This window comes from Archocentrus centrarchus, unplaced genomic scaffold, assembly GCF_007364275.1.
Source record: "Archocentrus centrarchus isolate MPI-CPG fArcCen1 unplaced genomic scaffold, fArcCen1 scaffold_27_ctg1, whole genome shotgun sequence".
NCBI classification, from domain to species: domain Eukaryota; kingdom Metazoa; phylum Chordata; class Actinopteri; order Cichliformes; family Cichlidae; genus Archocentrus; species Archocentrus centrarchus.
This window is the reverse complement of record NW_022060257.1, coordinates 1431913-1454267: the sequence shown is the minus strand read 5'-3', so window position 1 is coordinate 1454267 and position 22355 is coordinate 1431913. Positions and strand designations below refer to the sequence as shown.

The following is a 22355-nucleotide window of genomic DNA, read 5'->3' as shown; positions in this document are numbered from 1 at the left end:
ACCAAATTCTGTGACCATTTTATTCTGTGACTCTGGGAGGCACTGCTGGTACCATGTAACTAACGCAAGCTTTCTAATGTTGTAAGTTTGGCATTTTAAAATGGACTCAGCCTCAAGTGGCCACTAGAGGAACTGCAATTTTTTTTTTTTTTTTTTTTTTTTTTTTTTTTAATACACACAATGGATTGAACATTCAACCCTTTAGGGGTTTTTCCCCGCCCTTTTAAGGCTAAAAAAAAAACATTAGCAAATGCATACAGATTAGAAATCTGTGCGCACAATAATCAAGGATGGGCTCACAATTTGCTCTTTTTTCATCAGCTGAAACAGGCTGGACGCCAACGTTTCCAACTGTAAGCGAAGAAATATAAATTCAGTTCAGTGTATCTGTTCAAAATATTGTTTCTTCACATCATAAATGCTTAGTTGTCACATTAGCTAAATGCTGTAGTTGACTGTAGACTGCTACTGCTTGTGATTAGGAAAAAAAAACTTTGACACATCAACCAAAGCATTTCAGAGGATTTTCCACATTATCTGACCATGTTTAACAAAAAAACCTGTCACTGCTCTTTAGTTGGTCTGTATTTTACCACGTGTAAATAATATGACCGCCCCTGCTCAGGTCCAGGTTGTGACTGCAGGTGTGACTGTTTTTGCGTTATACTGGAGAAGGGCAGATAAGCTTTGGTACTTGTGTCAGTTTTTTTTTTTTTTTTTTTTAATTCAAAGCAACAGCTGAGTGACACATTCTTATAGCTGATATAAATGATCAAGTAGCTTAGAGCTGTCTGAGGTCAACTTGGTTTGAAAAACAGCACCTCCTAGAGCTACAGGATTTGGTGTTAGACCTACTACAATGTTTTTCCCTTTTTCCTACATTTAATAAATAATCCCCAAATCATGCCCTTCATTTGTTACAAATTCTGCACCCCCTTGGCTGGAAAACCAGTTTTACTTTATTTTTCCCACTGCTTTTGATATTAATGTGGCAATGTAATTCTAATATATAAAATCAACTACTTTTCTAAATGTTCCATTTCTGGAGGCCAGTATTTGCAAAATGAAAATAATAAAGTTGTACAGTTTTCTTTGATTGGCTTCAATTGGTCTGGGAATATATATAAAAGTTTCTTCTCTTTTGATCTGTCTGTGCCTTTTTTACTTCCACTTTGTGGCGAGCGTTCTGGTGTCCTCCACGCCGCGGTGGCGCTGTTTGCACGTTGACAAAATAAAACGACGAAGAGGAAAAAAACTCCGGAAGCTGTTTTTTGTGAGCACGCGGTGCGTCCGGCCTTTCCGACGGAGCAGTGAAAAGGAACATGGTGGGGTAGTGAACACTCTTCGACTAAATTCGAAATTTTCGCCTTTAAGGGCCACAGAAACCCATTTGCTTCGTGCTATATGCATTCATAAGCTTCTTGGGTGCTTGTTAGTATATGTGTTGATAGGCAGGCTGCTACCAGAGTAGAATAAAATGATATATTACGGTGTGCTGGTACCGACCAGCGCCGCTCTGCTCAGCTGCTAACTTAAAGCTATTGGGAAAAATATCCCCTACTGCTGTGTAGATTTAACAGAGAAGGGGGAACTGCTAATGTGTTATTGTAAGTACTGATGGCAAATAGCGTGAATGTTTTGTCTGAATAATATGAATATGTAAGTACTGACCCGCTAACATTAGCTCAACTGGTGCTGGGAATGTTAGCCGAGCTGATGGCGTGTTTGATGCCCACGTAGCGCTCTCTTTAAAAGTGTTTGTCCTGCTGTGATTCAGGCCAAAATTAAGGCAAGAGATCTGCGGGGCAAGAAGAAGGAGGAGCTGCTAAAGCAGCTGGACGACCTGAAGAATGAACTGTCCCAGCTCCGTGTGGCCAAGGTTACCGGTGGAGCTGCGTCCAAGCTCTCCAAGATGTGAGTACCGCATGTAAATGATCCAGTACTAAAGCATAGTTTCCCCCCGGTGGACCACACCGACCCAGATGTGACTTTACTGTCCCCGGCCGTGTGGTCTTGGCATATTGCAGATACCTGTACAGAGGCAGGGAGAAATGGGGCATCACTCTTTTACCGTCTGATGGCCTTTCAATAAATAGTTCCCACAACAGCTCGAATGTAATTTAATTAGAACTAATTTGGCTTTGCTTCACTGGGGTAATGCAGGTTCCACACAGCTGCCACTTAAAGAAGTACAGGAAAGTAATGGTGTTGAGTCAGTGAGAGTCAAGCATGTTCACACTTGGCACACTATGGAACAGTTGTTTAGGGGATATTTTTCTTTGCAGTGATTCAGTCCATTTAAACAGAAATGAGTGTGTAATTTTAAACAGATACATATAAACATGGCTACACTTGAACAAAATGCAACTTGTCTGATTTGCTGACCATGTTTTAAGATGCAACATTCAGATGAACATGCCCATTGGAAATGGTTGGAACAGGAACCGCGACTGAGAGCAAAAGTTGACAAATGTAGAAATTATATACTCAAAGAGTATGTTCTTTAAAGACCTGTTTTGGTGACACAGATTTGTCTTTAATCCACAATTTTTTTTTTTTCTTTAATATTGACAGTTCTAAAATCAGTTGATGTTTCTGTCTCTCGTGGCACAGAGTTCCTGATGTGTGGACCTGTGACTGTGAAAGACTGTGTTTTAGTTAATCCTCCCTTGTAGTGGTACCTCAGCTGCTGTGTGTCAAAGTAATGTGGCTATATTTGGGGCAATGGATTCTCAGAGCTTAGTAAGGTATTAATTTTCTGATTTTCACAGTAGTGCTGTTGTAGGTTTTATTCTCCTGATTTGGTGGTGTGTGATAGTCATTGCAGGTTTGTATTGCTAGGGGACCTTTTTATAGGTTAAACAAAAATATTAAAACTGTTTAAATTGGTCCTGGCTTGGACACTTTCCCTATGTGTGCCTTTACATTTGAATTAACAAATATATAAAATCACCTGCTTCTTCTTAATGATCTGTGGATTTTGTTAGAATCTGGTTGCCACAGCTGACTTTGCTGTTCATTCTTCACAGCCGTGTTGTTCGCAAGTCCATCGCCAGAGTCTTGACTGTAATTAACCAGACACAGAAGGAGAACCTGAGGAAGTTCTACAAGGTGAGGACCACCAGCTGTTCCTGTGTTAAACACACACACACCCCTCCTTGGGGGACTCTGCTGCTTTGGTTCTTTGGGCTGAGCTGTTTGTTGTCCAGATTTTGCTGATGCATCATAGCTGTGCAACAAAAGCCTGAGGCCTGAGATGACCTCAGTGTTTTACTGATGACTGTGTATACACTGACTGCTAGAATTCAGTTTTTAGATTTAACTGCTCTTTTTGCCTGTAAAATTGTCACTGAATTCAATTAATTGAATCCTTCTGTTAGAACAATGTGGAAAAAAATGAGGGTCATGTTTCCACCTGCTCTTTGTTAAATTTATAACTATTTTCATCAACTCAGCTTCCTGAGTTGCCTAATTAGAGCAGAAGTCATGATCATTATACTATTATTTAGCTGACTTTAGAAACGTATCCATTAATTAGTGTGTGTGTGTGTGTGTGTGTTGTGTGTGTGTGTGTGTGTGTGTCAAAGATGTAATCATTACATTATGTGTAAGGCAACACTGGATGCATTTGAATATTATATCTCCTAACTCTGTGACACAAGATGTTGCAAATGAACAAATGAATAAATAAATTTACTAAATTGGTGTTTTAAAAGTTAAGTAAGTTAAAAAGTGGTATTGGGACCAAGAAAAATATCAAATTAACATTCAATATTAGTAGACAAACATTTGAGCTTTTATAGCTTTTTTTGTGTACGTTTGTGTGTAAAGGGAAAAGGGCTCTGCTGTGTTTAGAATCCAACACAAAATGAGAGCATCATTGGGAAAATTAAATGCGTAATTATTTGCTTGAAGCCAGCCTGCACAGGCTGCAACAAAACTTGTGGTGTACGTACCTGTTTTGAGAGTCGCCAGATTAGCATTTACGTCCCTCTTTATTCACTGTTATGTTGTAAGATTGCAGTCAGTGTGAACACAGTGAATGACTGACGCTCTTGCTTTTTCATTTCATGTTGTCTCCTGAGCTTGCTGCATACTAACACTTATTTGAGGCACCTACTGTTCAATAATCTTGTAATGGGAGTAACACTGGGCAAGAATAAAACTGTTTCATTTGAACCCTCAAGACAAAACATTTCTCTCCCTAAAATGTGACACATCAGTCTTTGCAGATTGACCTTTTGATTGCAGTTTGAGGTTTTTCAGCTTGACTGAAACATCTTTTTTTTTTTTATCAGGGCAAGAAGTACAAGCCCCTGGATCTGAGGCCCAAGAAGACCAGAGCTCTGCGCCGCCGGCTTAACAAGCATGAAGAGAGCCTGCGCACCAAGAAACAGCAGAAGAAAGACCTCCTCTACTCAGTCCGCAAATATGCTGTCAAAGCTTAGAGGCTTTTTCTAGTAACAAAATAAAATCTGTGGAAAATAGTGGTTGTTGTGTAGTGTTTCTCCACAAACATTGTGCCAAGTATACAGTCATACTTAAACCAGGCCTTTTTTTTCTGTTTTGTAATACGTTAAACTTTGTTGATTTCAGGGGTGTGTGCGTTCTCTGGAGTGTCTTGGTTACAGTCACGGATAATTTGTAATGTTTTATTTGGCCTGCCCCTTAGAACTAAATGTAGGGCTCTGCTTTTGATTTCAGCAGTGGAACCATCAGTGTGCTGTGGAACTCGGATCATAGGCTTTTTCTTGAACTATGCTAGCCCCTTAGCATTTCAAAGGAATTAGAAAGTGGACTTATCTGTTGTTAAATGAGAAACATCTCCGTTGTTGCTTTGCACCAGATCTCAGTGTAGTTTCTGGACACCTGAAAGTTAAATCATTCCACTATGGACAGATACTGTTAGCATTTGGGTATGAAAGAACGAGCCCGCTAATGCAACCAGTAAATTTAAGATCATTAAAAAGCACCATCATCTGAACGGACACATTAGAAAATGTTTGCATTTTGATCTGTCACATGCTAGCTCCCTGAATTGCTAACTCACTTATACCAAGGTGTTGAACTATCACAGGTACATTGAATCTGCTGTCAGTAAGGTCCCTTTATCCCCATGGAGCAGCTGAGGGAAATTACGTCATGTTTCACTTAAATGAATGGCAATTCAAAGGATGTTTGGGTTTCCTTGACAAACTAATGAGCTGTGTATAGCCACATCACCGCTAGAGGGCAGCACACTTCCTCATTCATGACTCCAAATAAGCCACTAAGGCCTGGTGTTTGTACTTTGACATCTGGTGATGTAGGAGGAGAGCAGAAATAGAGTACTGGACTGTTATTTTCATGCATGAAAGAACAAGACCAGTCACACACTGTCAGTGGTAACAGTGAAAGCAGATATCAACACGCTGTCAGGAGAGGTTAAGTTGAAACAAAAATATCTAGTCTTATGTCAGGTGTATGTCATGGTAATTACACACAGGCATATATATATATACATATGCACTCATAAACCACTTCTTCAGGTACACCTTGCTAGTACAAGTTTGGACCCCCTTTTGCCTTCAGATCTTCCTTCATTTTTCATGGCACAGATTCAACCAGGTGCTGTAAACATTCCTCAGAGATTTTGCTCCATATTGACATAATCACACGGTTGCTGTAGATTTGTCAGTTCCTCATTCAAATTCCTTTTGACCACATCCCAAAGGTGCTCTGTTGGACTGAGCTCTGGTGTCTGGAGGCCACTGGAGTACAGCGTTTTTTCCAATCTTCTATTGTGATATTTTGATTAGTTTGTGCTAAATAGCCTGATTTCCTGGTTCTTAGCTGACAGTAGTGGCTCCCAGTGTGGTCTTCTGCTGCTGTAGCCCATCTGTGTGATGTGTTTTCATGATGTTCTGCATACCTTGGTTGTAACGAGTGGTTGATTGGTTGTTGCCTTCTCCTCCTCCCCTCCTCCTCCTCCTCCTCTTCTCCTCTCTCCTCTGACCTCAACAAGGCATTCCCACCCAGAGAACTGCCAGTCACTGCACCTTTTCTTTTTTTTTTTTGGACCATTACCCGTAAACCCTGATGGTTGAGATGGTTGTGTGGGGGAAAATCCCAGTACATTAGCAGTTTCTGATGACCAGCCCGTCTGGCATCAACGACCATGCCACATTCAGCCACTTAAATCACCTTCCTCATTCTGATGCTCAGTTTGAACTTCAGTAGGTCATCTTGTTCATGTCTGCATGATATTTGTGTTAACAAGCAGTTCACCTGGCATAATTAGTAAAGTATCTGTTTAGTGTTTTCATGTGAACAGAGATATTTTTCAAAGTGAACTTGGAAAAATCCCTGTTTCAAAAAAAATGGACGTAGCCTCAACGAGCCTCCAAGATAGAGGTCACACTCCTATGTAAAACAATGCACAGAAAAACAAAAACACTAAACTACAGTGGCCAGGGCTGTAACATGGGCTGCCCAAAAAAACTGAATGACTTAAGTGTGCTGTGAACTTATGAACAGGCTTGATGTGTCGAAAGCACTGTGGAAACTATGGATGACGAGGTATTAGCATCTGCTCAACATCAGGTCTAATCACATCAAAAGTGGCCCAGTGATGGTGGTGGGCCAAAATAACACAAGTGCTAATTAGCGCATAACTGGAAATCTCAATGTTGCCTATGACAGGAATATTTCCGAACAGGAGCTGGTACATGAAGCTTTGGGATATAGATGTAGATTTCTCTGTCTATAAATTACTCAGCAAGCAGTGCCTCTCAATATATGAATTTAAAGTCGTTACATGACCACACACTTTTTTGGAGAAGCATAATAATTCCTGCCACACACAAAAATACATGCACTATAAGTAGATTAGCAGTAGAAAAGCATCTTGATATCAGACTGAATTGGTATAGAATTGATGCAAAAGGCAAAAACTGGGGCATAAAAATGTACCCAAAGTGTCTGACACACCTTCACAGGTCCAATGAAGAGTGTCTAGTGTCTGCACAATGATAGGCAGATGGTTTTACCCTCATAAAATCTACCAGGGCAACAACAGCTCATTTAGGGTTAGGACAAGTGTTGGGTTTCAGTTTAGTCGAGTTAGATTAACATTTACCCCTATATATAGAATTCCCAGCTGTATGGCATACTCAGATGGTATTATAACAGAAGGTCAAATGCTTGTAACACTTGATTTGAAAGATAACATCATATAGTTTATGAAACCATGTTAAATGCAACCGATCCCTCCCCTCAAGTGGTTTGCCAGTGACCTGGTGGATGTTGGAAGAGACTGAAGCGGTTAAATTTGATGATGGGATTGTGCAGTGCTTCCATTGGGACACCAGGATTGCCTGTGTATTCTTGTGTTTGTGGCAACACTAATCTGAGCTTACTGAGCCTTTGGAATGCAAGGAATGGTAATCACCTATATTCTAATTACTTTTCTACCCTCACCCTACTGTCAGCTACACTTTAGGTACCTCACGGCACATAACTCACCACTGTCCTCTTCTGTGGCTCACACTGTCAATATGATCCCTCAGACTGTCTTCCTCACACTATCTGTTTGTTTTGGCCTGTTTTCCTCGATTGCTTCCCTTCGTGGGAGCTCCGCTCACAAGGCAGGGTGCTTCAACGTCAACAGCTGCAAATGTATCATGAAGGACGGCAGCGGAGTTATAAACCTGAAAGCTACGGGAGATGCAGACGGTTTCCTGGGTCGTTTGAAGCCTCTGAAAACAGACAGCGTGGTCCCGGTCGACAAAGAGATCCTCCTGTCCTTCAGCCCCTGCCAGCATTTCTCCCTGCCAGATGACCTGACAGGAAGTGACTGCACCAATGTTGCAGCGTGCCTCATTGTCAGGTAGAGCAGACAAGACACACTGCTGACACATGGCCTACATCTAGGGGTTATAATGACCATGTAGATTTATGTCAACTTTTTCTGCCTTTCCCTGAACACTGGAAATCAAATGTATTCTTAAAGGAACTGCAGCATTCAGCTGCATAAGGCCACACCTGCTCCTCTTCATGTCTCTCTTTCTGTAATTGAGTAGGCTGTGAACCTGACCTTTGAGCAGTTCTCACCAGACTGTTTTAATGTCTGGTAAACATTTTGATAAACTCCAATGGTTTCCACTGTGGGTACAGGCTTCCTTTGTGCATTGTGTGTGGGTCACAATATACAAAAAATTTACCACAGGAAATTTTGTGCTTTAGACACCTCATTTCATTTCCTTCCCTCTGATAAATTTCAATGCACCTTTTTTTCCCTTCTTTCTTTTTCTGCATTCACTTATGCCAGAAATCTCTTTATTTATGTAAAGGAAACACAAAAATCAGGCAGTGGCCCGCAGCTTGATGTGTTTTCAGACTTTCCAAGAAAAATGTTTAATGTTAGACATCCTGGGAGTCTGGAGCCTATCCCAACTGCCATGGGGCAAGAGGCAGCGTACACCCTGGACAGGTCACCAGGCTGTTGCAGGGAGAGGCAGACAACCAGTCACACTCACTGTATTTCACCCACGCAGACATGGGGAAAACATGCAAGCACCACACAGAAAGGCCCCGGCCAGATGGTGGATTTGACCACTGTGCTACCCTGCTGCCCCACTGGCTAACACATAGAATATTATCTCTTAGAATTATGTATCATTTTCAAAAAACATGCAGTATTTTTTTAGTCAGTATTATCCTTGTGGACACGTTCATGATTTACTCTTCTGTGCTGGTTGTGTTTTCATCATTCCAGAAATGATTATAAATGAGTTGACAATTTAGTCTAACATCAGGCTGTTTTTGTGTCTTTTGGTTAAGGAAGTAATCTGCTTAGATTCACATGTTCACCTGTTCACATACTGTAAATACATTTTAATTTTTAAAAACCTTTTTAATGCTTTTAATAGCTTGAATAAACTTGAAAAACTGTGCTCATTACATCCTCCTCTTACTTATTCCTCACTGCTGGAGTCTTTATTTCTACACTAAGGAATTCATCTGTTACAAACATATGTGCTCAAAATATTGGGGGGAATGTGTCTCCCACCTGAAATCTACACCATGTCACCACTCGAGGCTGTGTAGCTGCTGACTGAGGTCACAACACTGTGTGTGCTGTTTGGGAGTGAAAATGGCCGATTGCTGAAAAACCATCACCATTAGAGGAATTCCCCGACTTTCAAAAAGAACCTCTATTTCTTTCAGATTCTCACCGAGGGGATGAACATACAGTACTGTGCAAAAGTCTTGACTCACCCCTTATTTCATTAGACTTTCTTGTAATTTTAAAAAATGGTCTTGAGCAATAGTTCTCTAAGCATGGACATAGTTTGCTTTTTCACTCAGTCTGATAATCCAAGAACTGCAGTGAAAATCAGTAGCAACGGGTCTTATAGAGTGATGAATCCAAATGTGAGATTTTGGGTTCAAATCATCATCAATGTGTATGGAGGAGGTCAGGAGAGAGTGTCTACAGCCATCTGTAAAATGTGGTGGCGGCTGCTTTTCAGCCACCAGTATTGGGGACCTTGTCAAAATCGATGAAGTATCATCAGATTTTCATAGGGTTAAAGGATCCAACTGGTAACAGCTTAACTTTTCAGCATGACAATGATCCCAAACACACTGCCAGTGCAGGAAAAGCATACCCGGATAGAAAAACACACAATGGAAAACCATCAGTCATGGATTGGCCTCCCCAGAGCCTGGACATTAACAGTGTTGAAGCAGTGTGGGATCTTCTTGACACAGAATGGAACAAAAGGCAGCCAACATTCAAAGAAGAGCATCTGAACATCCTTCAAGAAGCCTGGAGAACCATTCCTGAAGACTACTTAAAGAGTCAAGAAAGCTGCCTCAGAGAGTTCAGGCTGTGTTGAGGTATAAAGGTGGTCATACCAAATATTGACTTTCAAGCTTGTTAGAATTGTACCAACTCTGTTTTTGCCTCATATGCTGTATTTCCATGTGTGTTTGCTGGTTTCAATAAACTGCCTATTTCCCATTTTCCTAGCAACATATAAAGAATTAAGGAAGGTTCAATACTTGTGGCTGGTGGTCACTACAAACCCTCGGTTCTGATAGGATGTTTCCTCTTTGATGAGAGAGGCATTCTTTAGTCAGTTTTACTGAATCCAGCAAAGTCTACAATAATAATAAGTCTCCAATAATTCTAACAACCTGTTTCCACTTGAAGCCAAATAGATGTCTTTGGTAATTTGTGGTAAGGATTTTTTTCCCCATGAATTTGTCAGGTTAGGGTTAAGTCTTCCAGTCCGTTGCCTCTGAGTGGTATCAAAGCACTGGCTTTGTTCAGCGGTGGAAGGATTCAGATCTGTTGCATGGGTAAATGTAGCATCACTCCACGGGTAAAATGAGAAGTAGCTCAAGGTACTGACAGTGACAGGTAAAAGTAGTTCTTCAACTGTTTGTCATATTACATGTCAGTCAGTGAGGTAAGGTTAGTTAATACTGTATTGTCGCATTAATATGTAAGCACTATTTTATTGTTGTAGCAGCTCAAGGTGGAGCTTGTTTTAAAATGATTGGTTGCTTTCCTCCCCCTCTTCCTCTTCCATGGGCAGGCTGCCTGTTCATCTGAGCAGCTCCTCCATGTATAAAAACTGTTGTAACTCTGTTGCTGAAACTCTACAAATATGTCTTCTAATAGTCCTCTGTGGCAGATTTTGACATGTTAATTATTTTATATGTGATGACTTAATAACCTAATGCTAACATAGCTTAGCAATAAGATACATAATCTATTTTGACACACAGATGTATAAAACTACTAACTGTTCAAATTGTACACCGGTGTACTCAATCATTTGCCTAGATATGCCAAAACCTTTGCAAACACTAAAAAAAAAAAAAATCCCATGAAATGCTCTGAAATTCTGTTCACAGCTTCAACTGTTATTCAGAAAAAAAACAAAAACAACCCTTACACAAAATGAGTGAAGCAGAATTCAAGGTAAATGAAAGTAAGCTACTTAATATCCAAAAAAATGGTTATTAAATATGATGTTAATTTGAGCAAATAAGAGTCCTTTTTTAATTTTGTCAGACCTCTTGAGGCACTTCTTCTTGCTTCTCTATAAAAACTAAGTAGGTGCTCACAGTACACTGGCCACCAGGGGGCGAACCTAACACACAAAGTGAACATGAACCCTTTGGTTTTTTTTAAACTAAAAATTTATTTGTTAGTGTTAAAAACAGCCTCAAAGTAGAGTGCAGATGCCTATAATTGAAAATTGCGCCCCCCCCCCCCCCCCCCCCCCCCAAAAAAAAAAATCTGGGAACGACAGTTTATAAAAAAAGATTGTGTAAAGTTTTTCTGCTTTACACATGGCAGGTGACTCAATCAAACATCCCTCTGTTTTTGTTCTGTGAACAGGCTCAGTGGACACATCATCCAGTATAACAACTATGGAAGCCATGAAGGGAATGAGTTCCACTATAATGACACACTAAAGCTGCTGTCTGTCTCCTACTTTGGTGGGCCAACACACTTACCTAACACGTATAGACATTTGTCATTGTGCTGCTATGATCTGAAAATCCCTTGTCTTCTTCTTCTCATTCTGTCTCAGCTCATGACAAGCGCCCAATGACAGTAGTGCATTATCACTGTAATCCAAATCAGTCCACGTCTGCCATTCAAGAGCTGAGCCTGAGCAAGGGGGAGCCCCTGCAGATCTGGGTGGAGAGCCTCTGTGCTTGTCCAAATGCCTGCGCCATGGGGGATCTGGGTCTAGGCACCATCTTCCTTATCATTCTCTCCCTCAGTGCAGCTGCATACTTCCTCTTTGGTAATGTTTTGCATCTAATAAGTAAAAGTTAACATAGCATGAAGGGTTCTGTTACACACATATAGGGGGATCCTAGTGTTCATTACTCAGCAGGGGTATGAAAGTATTGCTTGTAGTTGGGGGTGCAGCTGTCATAGGGTGCCCTGTCGTATATACAGGGCAATTTAGAATCACTAATTAACCTAACCTCACTACCTGCATGTCTTTGGCCTGTGGGAGGAAACTGGAGTAAACCCACACAGACTGGCCAAGGTGGATTCATCGCAGCAGATGACTGCCCCTCCCTGAGTCTGGTTCTGCCGGAGGTTTGTTACTGTTAAAAGGGAGTTTTTCCTTCCCACTGTCACCAAATGCTTGCTCATAGGGGGTCGTTTTGACTGTTGGGTTTTCTCTGTATTATTGTAGGGTCTTTACCCACAATATAAAGCGCCTTGAGGGGACTCTGTGTTGTGATTTGGTACTATACAAATAAAATTGAATTGAACTGAATTCAAACCTAGGACCTTTTTACTGTAGGCAGTGCTAATCACTACACTACTGTGCTGCACACTCATTTGCTATTTCTGTGAAATTTTTTATTTGAAAGGGACAATTTATAGTTTCTAAGAAAGGCATTATGAGGAATCAGAGTGGATGTGGTCTGTTTTTTCTGTCGTATATACAGTACCAGTGTCCAAAAGTTTCACTGGTACTGTATATATAAACAGTTTGGATGTAGATAGTCATAGTAAACATAGCAAACTTTACAATAATTATGTTACTATATATCAAAGTAATCCCTGTGAGTGAAAAGCTCAGGCTTTAAACTGCTCTAAATACTCATCAGTCAGATTTTTCTGCTTTTATGTCCCGACCCACCTGTTGTTCAGACAGTTCATAAGGGGCTACCGTCTCCCCTCTGCTGACAGGCTCCTGTGCACTGAGACCCTTTTGGAGCAGCAGTGGGGCCCAGATCTCTCCAGAACACAGTGTGTGGTGTGTGAGCTGCTACCTGTGTGCTGACAGAAGGCCAGCAAGAAGACACTATACAGATGTGACACATTGTGGACAGGACAGTGAACACTGCAGCATGCCACAGTCCGGTTCCATTCTACAGAGTGCTTAAAATAAATTGATATCAGTCAGCTGTAAATGAGAAAAATCACGTCTTGTACCTATAAGACGAGTCAATCCATATAGATTTTTTAAACTTTAATGAAAGACACTTTATTACTAACAGTCAGCAGAAACAAGCGTGCAGGTAGCAATGACATACCATTATCTTTTAAAGGAAAAACTTGATGTTCTAAGTTTTTTTTTCTATAACAACAAATAAAGGAAAAAGGAACTCCATCAGTTTTATGCTGCTGCTGGAGTAATTGGAAATTTGGGACAGCTGGTCAATCAAATAGTTTTCATAAATACTTATCTGACAGTGCTGGCTGAACCTGCAAATTTTCAACTTGCTTGTTTTAATGAATCGTACAACCCGGCAGGATCTCCATCATCAAGGTTTTCTTTGCTAACCTGCTTTGTGTGTTTTAAAAGGTGTGATGCAAATGTAGTTATTACAAAGTTATTGAAGTTAGGGGTGTGACTGCAATGATTGACTGGTGGTGCTGCACACAAAGCTGTAGTTGACAGTGTTGGTGTTGGTGCCATTTGGATAATTTGGTTTATTTCTAGAGGGATTGCAAACAGAAAAACCTTAAAAATCACACATTGTTATTATGGATATATAAATTAAATAAATGAGTTATTTGTTTCATACCAAGCAGTAAAGGTCTTTAACAAGACAAAACAATACACAAATTGTTTTTTTCTATTTATCAATGGATTTTTAGTTATTGCAACACAAAATGCATATAATCAGTTACACTGAATAATCATAATTCCTAAAACTGGTGAAAGAAAATAATGAAAAAACAACATAAAGTTCAACAAAAAAGTCCAACGTTTGCACATTTGAACTGGTTGATCAACTCATCAGAGGAATTCTGCGTACTCTGTGGTTTCTATATCCGATAAAATACTAAATAAATGCATTTCTTTGCTCAGCCTTTTCATTCTCAAACCCTCTGTGTGTCACATTCTACATCTTTTCTTTCCTCTCCTGTGTGGCCCCGTCTCATCTCTGCAGCTGTCCTTTATCCAAGTTTATTTTGAAAACATACACCTGCTCCACTAAAAGTAATTTGTATTGCACTGGCATGTCAGTTGTCCACAGACATCTCATAAGTTTGACATTTTCTCAAGTGGCCCCGCAGTACATAAACACTTATTCTCCAGTGGTCATTGGGCCCTCACAGCAGAGACTTGATAGTTATATTCTGGGAAGAAGCTACACTATATCATTAAGGAGCCTGTGCTCTTAAGCAGTGTGTGTGTGTGTGTGTGTGTGTGTGTGTGTGTGTTTTTCTGTCCTGGTCATGTGGAGGTTATTTAGAGGTAAATTGGCTCAGCCTGTTATCTCCTGTCATCAGAGAGTGTCTGTGCTGTGGATTGTAAAGTCCTGGATTAGGCTCGTCTCCACTGGTGCGTGAAGGGTTGGTTAGTTTGGTGTTCTTGAGCTCTAGTCTCCTCCAATGAATTCCTGCAAGGAAACATAATGCGGAGAATACATTTCCACATTTTATACACAGTACCAGTCAAAAGTTTGGACACACTCAACCATTTATATGAACGCGTGAGAGAGAGAGAATGTGTGTGTGTGTGTGTGTGTGTGTGTGTGTGTGTGTGTGTGTGTGTGTGTGTGTGTGCGTGCGTGCGTGCGTGCGTGCGTGCGTGTGTGTGTGAATATTATTGGCTCAAGACAAAAGCAAGCAAAAGCTGGGAGGTATTCTCCATATTTTGACAAAAGTATTCACTCGTCTGCCTTCACACACATACAGCATGAAGTTGAGTGATATTCTTAATCCATAGGGTTTAATATGATGTCGGCCCACCCTTTGCAGCTATAACAGCTGTCAGCTCTTCTGGGAGGGCCTTCCACAAAGATTAGGAGTGTGTTTATGGGAATTTTTGACCATTCTTCCAGAAGCACATTTGTGAGGTCTGACACTGATGTTGGATGAGAAGGCCTGGTTCACAGTATCTGCTCTAATTTATCAAGGCATTCATGGCAGATGGAAAAATGTGTTTCACCATTCCAGAGAACACGTCTCCACTACTCTAGTGTCCAATGTTGGCATGCTTTACACCACTGCATCCAACACTTTGCATTGCACTTGGTGATGTAAGGCTTGGATGCAGCTGCTCAGCCATGGAAACCCATTCCATGAAGCTCTCTACGCACTGTTCACGAGCTAATCTGAAGGTCACATGAAGTTTGAAGGTCTGTAGCGATTAACTCTGCAGAAAGTTGGTGACCTCTGTGCACTCTGCTCCTCAGCATCTGCTGACCGCACCCTGTGATTTTAAGTGGCCTACCACTTCATGGCTGAGCTGCTGTCATTCCCAGTCGCTTCCACTTGTTATAATGCCACTAACAGTTGACTGTGGAGTAGTGAGGAAATTTCACGGCTGGACTTGTTGCACAGGTGGAATTCTATCACGATACCACTCTGGAATTCACTAAGCTTCTTAGAGCAGCCTATTCTTTCACAAATGTTTGTCGAAGCAGTCTGCATGCCGAGGTGCTTGGTTTATGGATATGTATTCAAATGAATGGGTAAGTGTGTCCAAACCGTTGACTGGTACTGCATATATATAATTAAAGGAACACTTAGCATCAGGCCTACAGAGATAGCTACTCTTCAAGGTGGAGGATTACAACTCTGAACACTTCTATTACCACTGGGACTACTTTGGACTTAAACTTATACATCTGCTCCAATTGTTCCTTCAGCCCCTGGTACTACTCTATTTTCTCATGCTCCTTCCTGATGTTACTGTCCACTGTGGCTGTCACATCTATCACAACTGTGGTCTTCTGCTCCTTGTCAACCACTTCTATATCTAGTTGGTTGGCCTCCAGCCACTTGTCTGTTTGGAATATGAGGTCCCACAGGATCTTGGCCCTGTTGTTTTCAACCATCTTTGGTGATGTCTGCCATCAGGAGTTGGGGACTTCCATATGGGTCACAGATGTTTTTGAAGTTGTCCATGATAGTTCCTCTTCCTGTTCCTCGTCAGAGTCTCTCTTCAACTGGCTGAGGGACTCTTGCAGCAGCTCATCTTGGGAGGTCATCTTCCTGATGTATTTGCAGATACTCTGTGTTTCCTTGATTCGTGGCTCGGGCACTTACTAATCATTGCCCTCACTCTTTCCATTGCTCAAAGAGCCTCAGGGTGCTGGACTTTGCATGGAGACCTCTGTGCATTATGAGAAGTTTTCATGCCTTGACATCAGTTTCATCTATCTCCTCCTGTGGCCAGCTCATTATTCTAGCTGGGTATCTGATGGCCCGTAGGGCTTATGCATTGATGGCTTGGATCTTGTTCCTGCATATACCAATTGTTTGAAAGACAGTAATGTTGACACTATACTATCCAGCTGTACACTATCCAAACTGGAAGAGTGGCTCCAGCAGATTCCAGGCACAACATCAGAGGTCTCTGTTGAGAAGAGGGTAGGCCTAGGAACAGCTAAGATACTGCACAGAACTCTCAAACTCCCAGGCCCCTAGTAGAGGACCCGAGTTGAGTAACACACACATACAGGGTGTGTACACTGACTCACTACACCATCTTGTGTTACAAATTCATATTACACAAAGAGTACAGCTCTGTCCTAGTTGAATTACAGTTGACATCTCCTCAACACTGGTGTTTTGTCCATCCATCCATCCATCCATCCATCCATCCATCCATCCATCCATCCATCCATCCATCCATCCATCCATCCATCCATCCATCCATCCATCCACTTAAGCTTAATAAAACCGTTAATGAAAGCTCTGAAAAACATACATATAGTGATAAACACCCTCTCCCAGTGAATCCTTGGGTCTCCCTCTGTCACTACATTGGTATTTCACAGAGCTTTTCACAAAACATTCTATGACGTCATCCTTTTTTTCATTCTTTGTTGCACTGAATGATTCCATTGATATAACAAATCCCATTTGGACCCAGTGGGCATGACTGTATATGCTTTGCAGTTGCTCTAATTGCTTGGGAAAATAGTTTTTGTCTCCCGACCCTTGTACTGACATTACTTCTGAGATCTGTTTGGGAGCTCTGCTCCATGTTTTGGAAAGGAAAGTGAAAACTACAGATTTTTATCCAAGAAAAAGCTCATGAAAGCGATGCAGATAACGTCTTTCCTATGACTCACAACAACCTCTGTACTCGTAACACCACCCACAGCTCATACCTTACCTCCTGTCTCTTCGTATCCAGTGATGAAGGGAGATATAGATGGAGCTCTGAAACCTTTGTGGAAGTAGGGAGCCTGTATTGAGATGGCCTCTCATTGTTGCAGGGGGTTATGGGAGTTTCTGTGTAGAGTATGTGTTTCAAAGAGTTATCAGTCAAAGACATGCAGCTTTGAACTTGGTCACATCTACAATGCAGATGTCATTTACTGCTTGGATGGGCTGATAGATTGGGCATGACTACATCTGAACAGCTGTGTCCGCTTATCACTAGAGGATATACAACAGGCAATTACCCAAACTGCAGCAAAAACAGCCATTAATCCAAATATACCAAAGCCAGTTGAATAATAGACAAAGAATGCAAAACAGAGAAACTTTCATGTCAGTTGGCAATGAAATTGGATTATTTGCTTAAGTCACCACAAACATCTGTTCCTGCCCAAAGCCAGAAGAATTCATACATGCATGTTGTCTGGATATGATTATAGAAATTTACACTGCAGATGGAAGCTGTTGTGCTTGTGTGCATGTGTGTTGATCAAAAAGCGCTTTCAAGTGGTTAGCAGTGTGAATAAACAGCAGCTTTAGCCTGCATTATTCAAAATACACATGAGTTCCAGACAGATTTAGACAATAAAGATTATATTGTCCTTTTATCAAATCCACAAATAGGATTAGGTTTTAGTTTCATCAGTGAAAATGTGGTATTTCTCAAAACTAAACATCAAAGACCTTTCTTAAATAATTATACATACTTCCAGTTTTGAATGGCATCTGCCTCTCACTTCAAAGAGTGTTAACTAGGTTTAGGGATGAGTTTACTAAATAATCACAATTTTAGAAACTTGAAGTTACATTTTAAATTATTCATTTTGATATTATAGATTTCTGTTAAAAGAATTTAAATATGATTGTTCCAAATAAATTTTTATAAAACATTTTTTAAAAAAGGACTGGATATAAACTGACCCCAAACCCTACACCTAACCCACAATTTGGCAAACCCACATTGAATAATTATTGTAGGGTCTTTACCTTACAATATAAAGTGCTTTGAGGCAACTGAGATTTGGTGCTATATAAATAAAATTGAATTGAACTGAATTGTAACAAACACATGTGAAGCCAAAATGCATGCAAGAGCTTGAGCTGAAAAGTAACATCTTCTATTTTCTGAATAGAAGGCTAATGCTACAGGCTCATTGGAGACTGCTGTACTACGATAATTACTGCAACAGCGTGAAATAAACTTGCAATCGTAATGGCTTTGAAATTTTGAAATACTTCAAAGGCAGGGACCAAGTCTGACCAGTTGCTGTCTTCAAAGCAACTTTGTTGCATCAAGATGGCAATAAAACAGCAAAAACACAGAATCAGGTTGCTATCAGAGTGTTACTGAATGGAGTCAAGTTGGCAATTAGATGCAATCTGATTTTAATAATATGGTGATCAACTGCGACAAATCGGTGAAATTTTTCAAATCTGTTCCTTTCTGCAAACACAGAAATTAATTCTGAGCATGACTGCAGTCAGTTCAAGTCAGACTGTGACTGCTTCCTTCCATCCATCCATCCGTCCATCCATCCATCCATCCATCCATCCGTCCATCCATCTTCTTACCCACTTATCTAATCTAATCTAATCTAATCTAATCTAATCTAATCTAATCTAATCTAATCTAATCTAATCTAATCTAATATAATATAATATAATAAATGACATTTTTTGAACAAAATGTTTTGTGCCATTTGCCAATTATTAGTACTAAGCAAATGCAAAATGTAACAAAATGCCTGCTGTGAAGTGTAAAATGAAAAGGGATTGCTTAGTCAGTGGTTACATTGACATAAACACTGGACATGCTATTTGATTCATTCACCTGTTTTTTCATGAACTGGGTCTTTGCTGTGGCTCACAATGGGAGCTCCACTTTGTGGGGTCATCTCATGTCTGATCCCAGTCTTGGACCTTGATGCCGGTTTTGCTTTGCTTTCCAGCCTTACCCTGAGACTGCTCAACGGCTTCCCATCTTCTCCCCCTGTACTCTGTGGCATCATCCTTCCACTGCTGGGCCTCTGCAGGAGGGGACAGCAGTACCCCTGCACTGTGACAGGAATTTATCAAATGAATGCTCTTCATATATAGTATTATATAAAGAATTTAGCACGACAAACAGGAATAGAATCTTTGCTTGTGTATACAAGAATAACATGATACCACGAGAGATGACGGCACAGCAGCCTGTTTCCCAGTTTCCCAGTGCATCACACTGACTTTACCAGCTCTCTTCACATCACTGTGCATCCAAGTGCCATCCCGCACTCAGGCAAATTGTGTGTGATACACAGGAAGATAGACTTTTAAACTCAAGTACCTTGAGAGCTTCTAATATCAAGTTTGACATAAATGTTATGTTTACCAAAAGTGCTGCATAAAGATTACAGTTGCTCATTTTAGAGCATCAGCAGAAGGTCATGAAATGTCATGACATAAAATGAAATTAAGTCAAATAAAAAGACATGACAAAACACTGCAGCATAAAGTGACATTAGATAATATGAGATGATCTAACAAATACCACCACCACCCCAACATGAAAAAGATATGGAACGCCATGTCACAGGAACATTTGTCACTCCACTGGAACTGGTCTGTGTAACACTGATTGACACCATCTAGTCACCTTGCAGGCCCAACGGCTCAGAGTCTCTGGAGGAAAGCCATGCACCAGTAGAGGTCCTCAGTCTTGGTGGAAGCAGGTTGAGCCCTGTACTCCCTTGAAATGGTTTGGACTGAAAGATCCTTCTCTGCTCACTGTGGTCATTCATGTTTTCACCTGCACCACACTCCTGTCATTCATCACACATCCAACATATTTAACTGCAAAGACAGATAGCACACAGTCACTATACTATAAGGGCAGTGAGCATCAAACAAACTGTATCTTTATTGAGTTTGTTTGGCTTTTTTAGTAGAAACACAAGACATGAAGCACTTTTACAGACCTTTGTACAATTCTCCTTAGATCGTCACATGATTACAATTCATAAATGGGTGTTCTCTATTTTTCTGTGTGGCACTGAAATATGGAATTGATGTGTTACATAAAGAAAACTACTTCAAAGTATCTATTCAGAATCTGCATTGAATTTATAGTTATGTAGCTGAAACATTCCTAAAGAAAAATCTGCATCCATGATTTACATATTACAACATAATGTGTCAGCCACATGGCCTGGCCTGAATATTTCTTACTCTGCATTCAGGAAGTCTGTAGGCTCCATGTAGGGCCTGGGAAGTCTGTACCACATTAATTAAAGTTCTTAAATAATTCTTCCAAAGTGTCTCAGCTCTGCGAAAAGTCATGACCAAATAAAGAACCTCTTTATTTTGGTTTCCTGTGTACACTAAACTCAACCAAATGGTTTTTGTTTGTTTGTTTGTTTGGTGGTGGGTACTAGTAATGAAATTAAAGCTGCACATCACAGTTTTATTATTGCCCCATCTGCAGATGATTTTCGCAGTTATTCAAATTGCAAAATCCCTGCAAAAATGTAAACATTTCCCAAATGCAGCTCATGGTAAACCTCTGATGTTTTTGGGTTCACTGACTGACTGATTGTAGAAACAAACAAGGTTGTAATATTTAATTCTTAGATTAAAAAACCACACCTAAATGTTTGTTAGAAAATCCACCAGATGCATAAACACACAAAAATTTGATGTGATACCAAAAAAAAAACCAAAAAAAAAAAAAAACAACATCATGAATTAGTGAAGAAGAAAATAGTATGCATTCTTTCAAACAGGCACGAGGGTAACTGGACAACAAAACAAGCGGATTGTTGGTGAATGATAATGTATTAATTTTATCTGTGTCCGATTTCTTATGCATTTTAGTTAGTGTGGCAGGTAATCAGAGATTTGTTGCAAAGAGATATCTGTGTTTCTACTAGAGTCAGGCTACAGCCAGCCAAGACTCATGACTGAGAGGAGCTGAAATAAAAACACACTGAGGAGTGTGCATCACCTCAGGGTCAACCCACAACCTCTGGGATAAAAATAGTGCTAAATTAGACCAACCAGAGATATCCTCTGGTTGTCTTTGTAAACAGATATCTTCATATGAATATTAAGACTGGGCAAGCAAGAGACAAGATTATTGGTACTACAAGCCTTCTGGTTTCCCTTTGTGGTCTGTTTGTAGTCTGAATTCCTCTGACCAGTCAATTTTGAACAGGCTTTGGATGCATTCAAGTAAACAGAGCAAAGAGGTACAGTACTATATGTGTTGAATTGCAGTCTCAAAAACAGTTACTGTTCTTTGGCACCTTTTAAATTAAACATATCTGTTTTCCACTGTTCCAGTTTTTTTTTTTTTTTTTTTTTAAAGTCCTGAATTCCTAAAGAACCAAACCAAAACAAAAAGTAGCAGTAGGTGTAGTGGACACTTTCCGTTATTTTTTACCTTCAGTTTCACTTTAGTTCTCTGCATGTTATGACTTCACACTTCTCCAAGACCAACAACAGCACAAAAATGAGCAGCCCACAGACCGGTTGTTTATGAACCGGCCTCTGGGTGACAGTAAAAAGCTGCAACAGTCTGCAAAGTTGTCTGTAAGCTCTGCACAGGGCCACAGCACAGCCATGTTTGAGCCATAAGTGTGTACTCACACTATAGGTAATATGTACCATGCCCAAGCATCTTTGACCTCTAAAGTCCAGCTTCTTAGACTAGTGTGATCACTGCATGCTGTGCCCCTAGCCAGCTTGAAAAGGTGTCTCAGTGGCATGGCACAATCTCCTCAGGTCCTCATTTACAGCACCCATCCCACTGTTCTTGTGTGAAATCAGCAACTTCCTCTATTATTGTGTACTTTGTCTGAAGCACAGTGGCCCATATCCTTCTTTTCTTAATTATTTGATCCATCTGTGTGACTTACAGTGGCTTGCAAAAGCATTCCATATTTTGTCACATTACAACCACAAACATTAATATATTTCACTGGAATTTAATGTGAAAGACCAGCACAAAGTGGTATACAATTGTGAAGTGGAAAGAAAATTATGATTCAAAACATTTTTTACAAATAAAAACCTGAAAAGTGCGGTGTGCAAAAAGTATTCCGCCCCCCTGAGTCAATACTTTGTGGAACCACCTTTTGCTGCAATTACAGCTGCAAGTCTTTTAGGGTATGTCTCCACCAGCTTTGCACATCTAGTGACTGAAATTTTTGCCCAT

The 22355-nt window shown here is 40.4% G+C and overlaps 1 protein-coding gene across 1 annotated transcript; it reads left to right on the top strand.

Annotated features, from left to right (window-relative positions):
• The first annotated feature begins 1207 nt into the window (after nt 1-1207).
• On the top strand, nt 1208-4487 carry rpl35 (ribosomal protein L35). The gene is made up of 4 exons (XM_030723777.1): nt 1208-1325; nt 1778-1914; nt 3030-3111; nt 4299-4487. Exons 1-4 carry the CDS (start codon nt 1323-1325, stop codon nt 4446-4448), a joined length of 372 nt encoding a protein of 123 aa, XP_030579637.1. The 5' UTR covers nt 1208-1322; the 3' UTR covers nt 4449-4487.
• Nucleotides 4488-22355: the final 17868 nt, after the last annotated feature.

Coding starts and splice junctions, on each gene's coding strand:
- rpl35 (XM_030723777.1), top strand. Junction 1,915..3,029: donor GCGTCCAAGCTCTCCAAGAT/GTGAGTACCGCA, acceptor CATTCTTCACAG/CCGTGTTGTTCGCAAGTCCA. Junction 3,112..4,298: donor ACCTGAGGAAGTTCTACAAG/GTGAGGACCACC, acceptor TTTTTTTATCAG/GGCAAGAAGTACAAGCCCCT.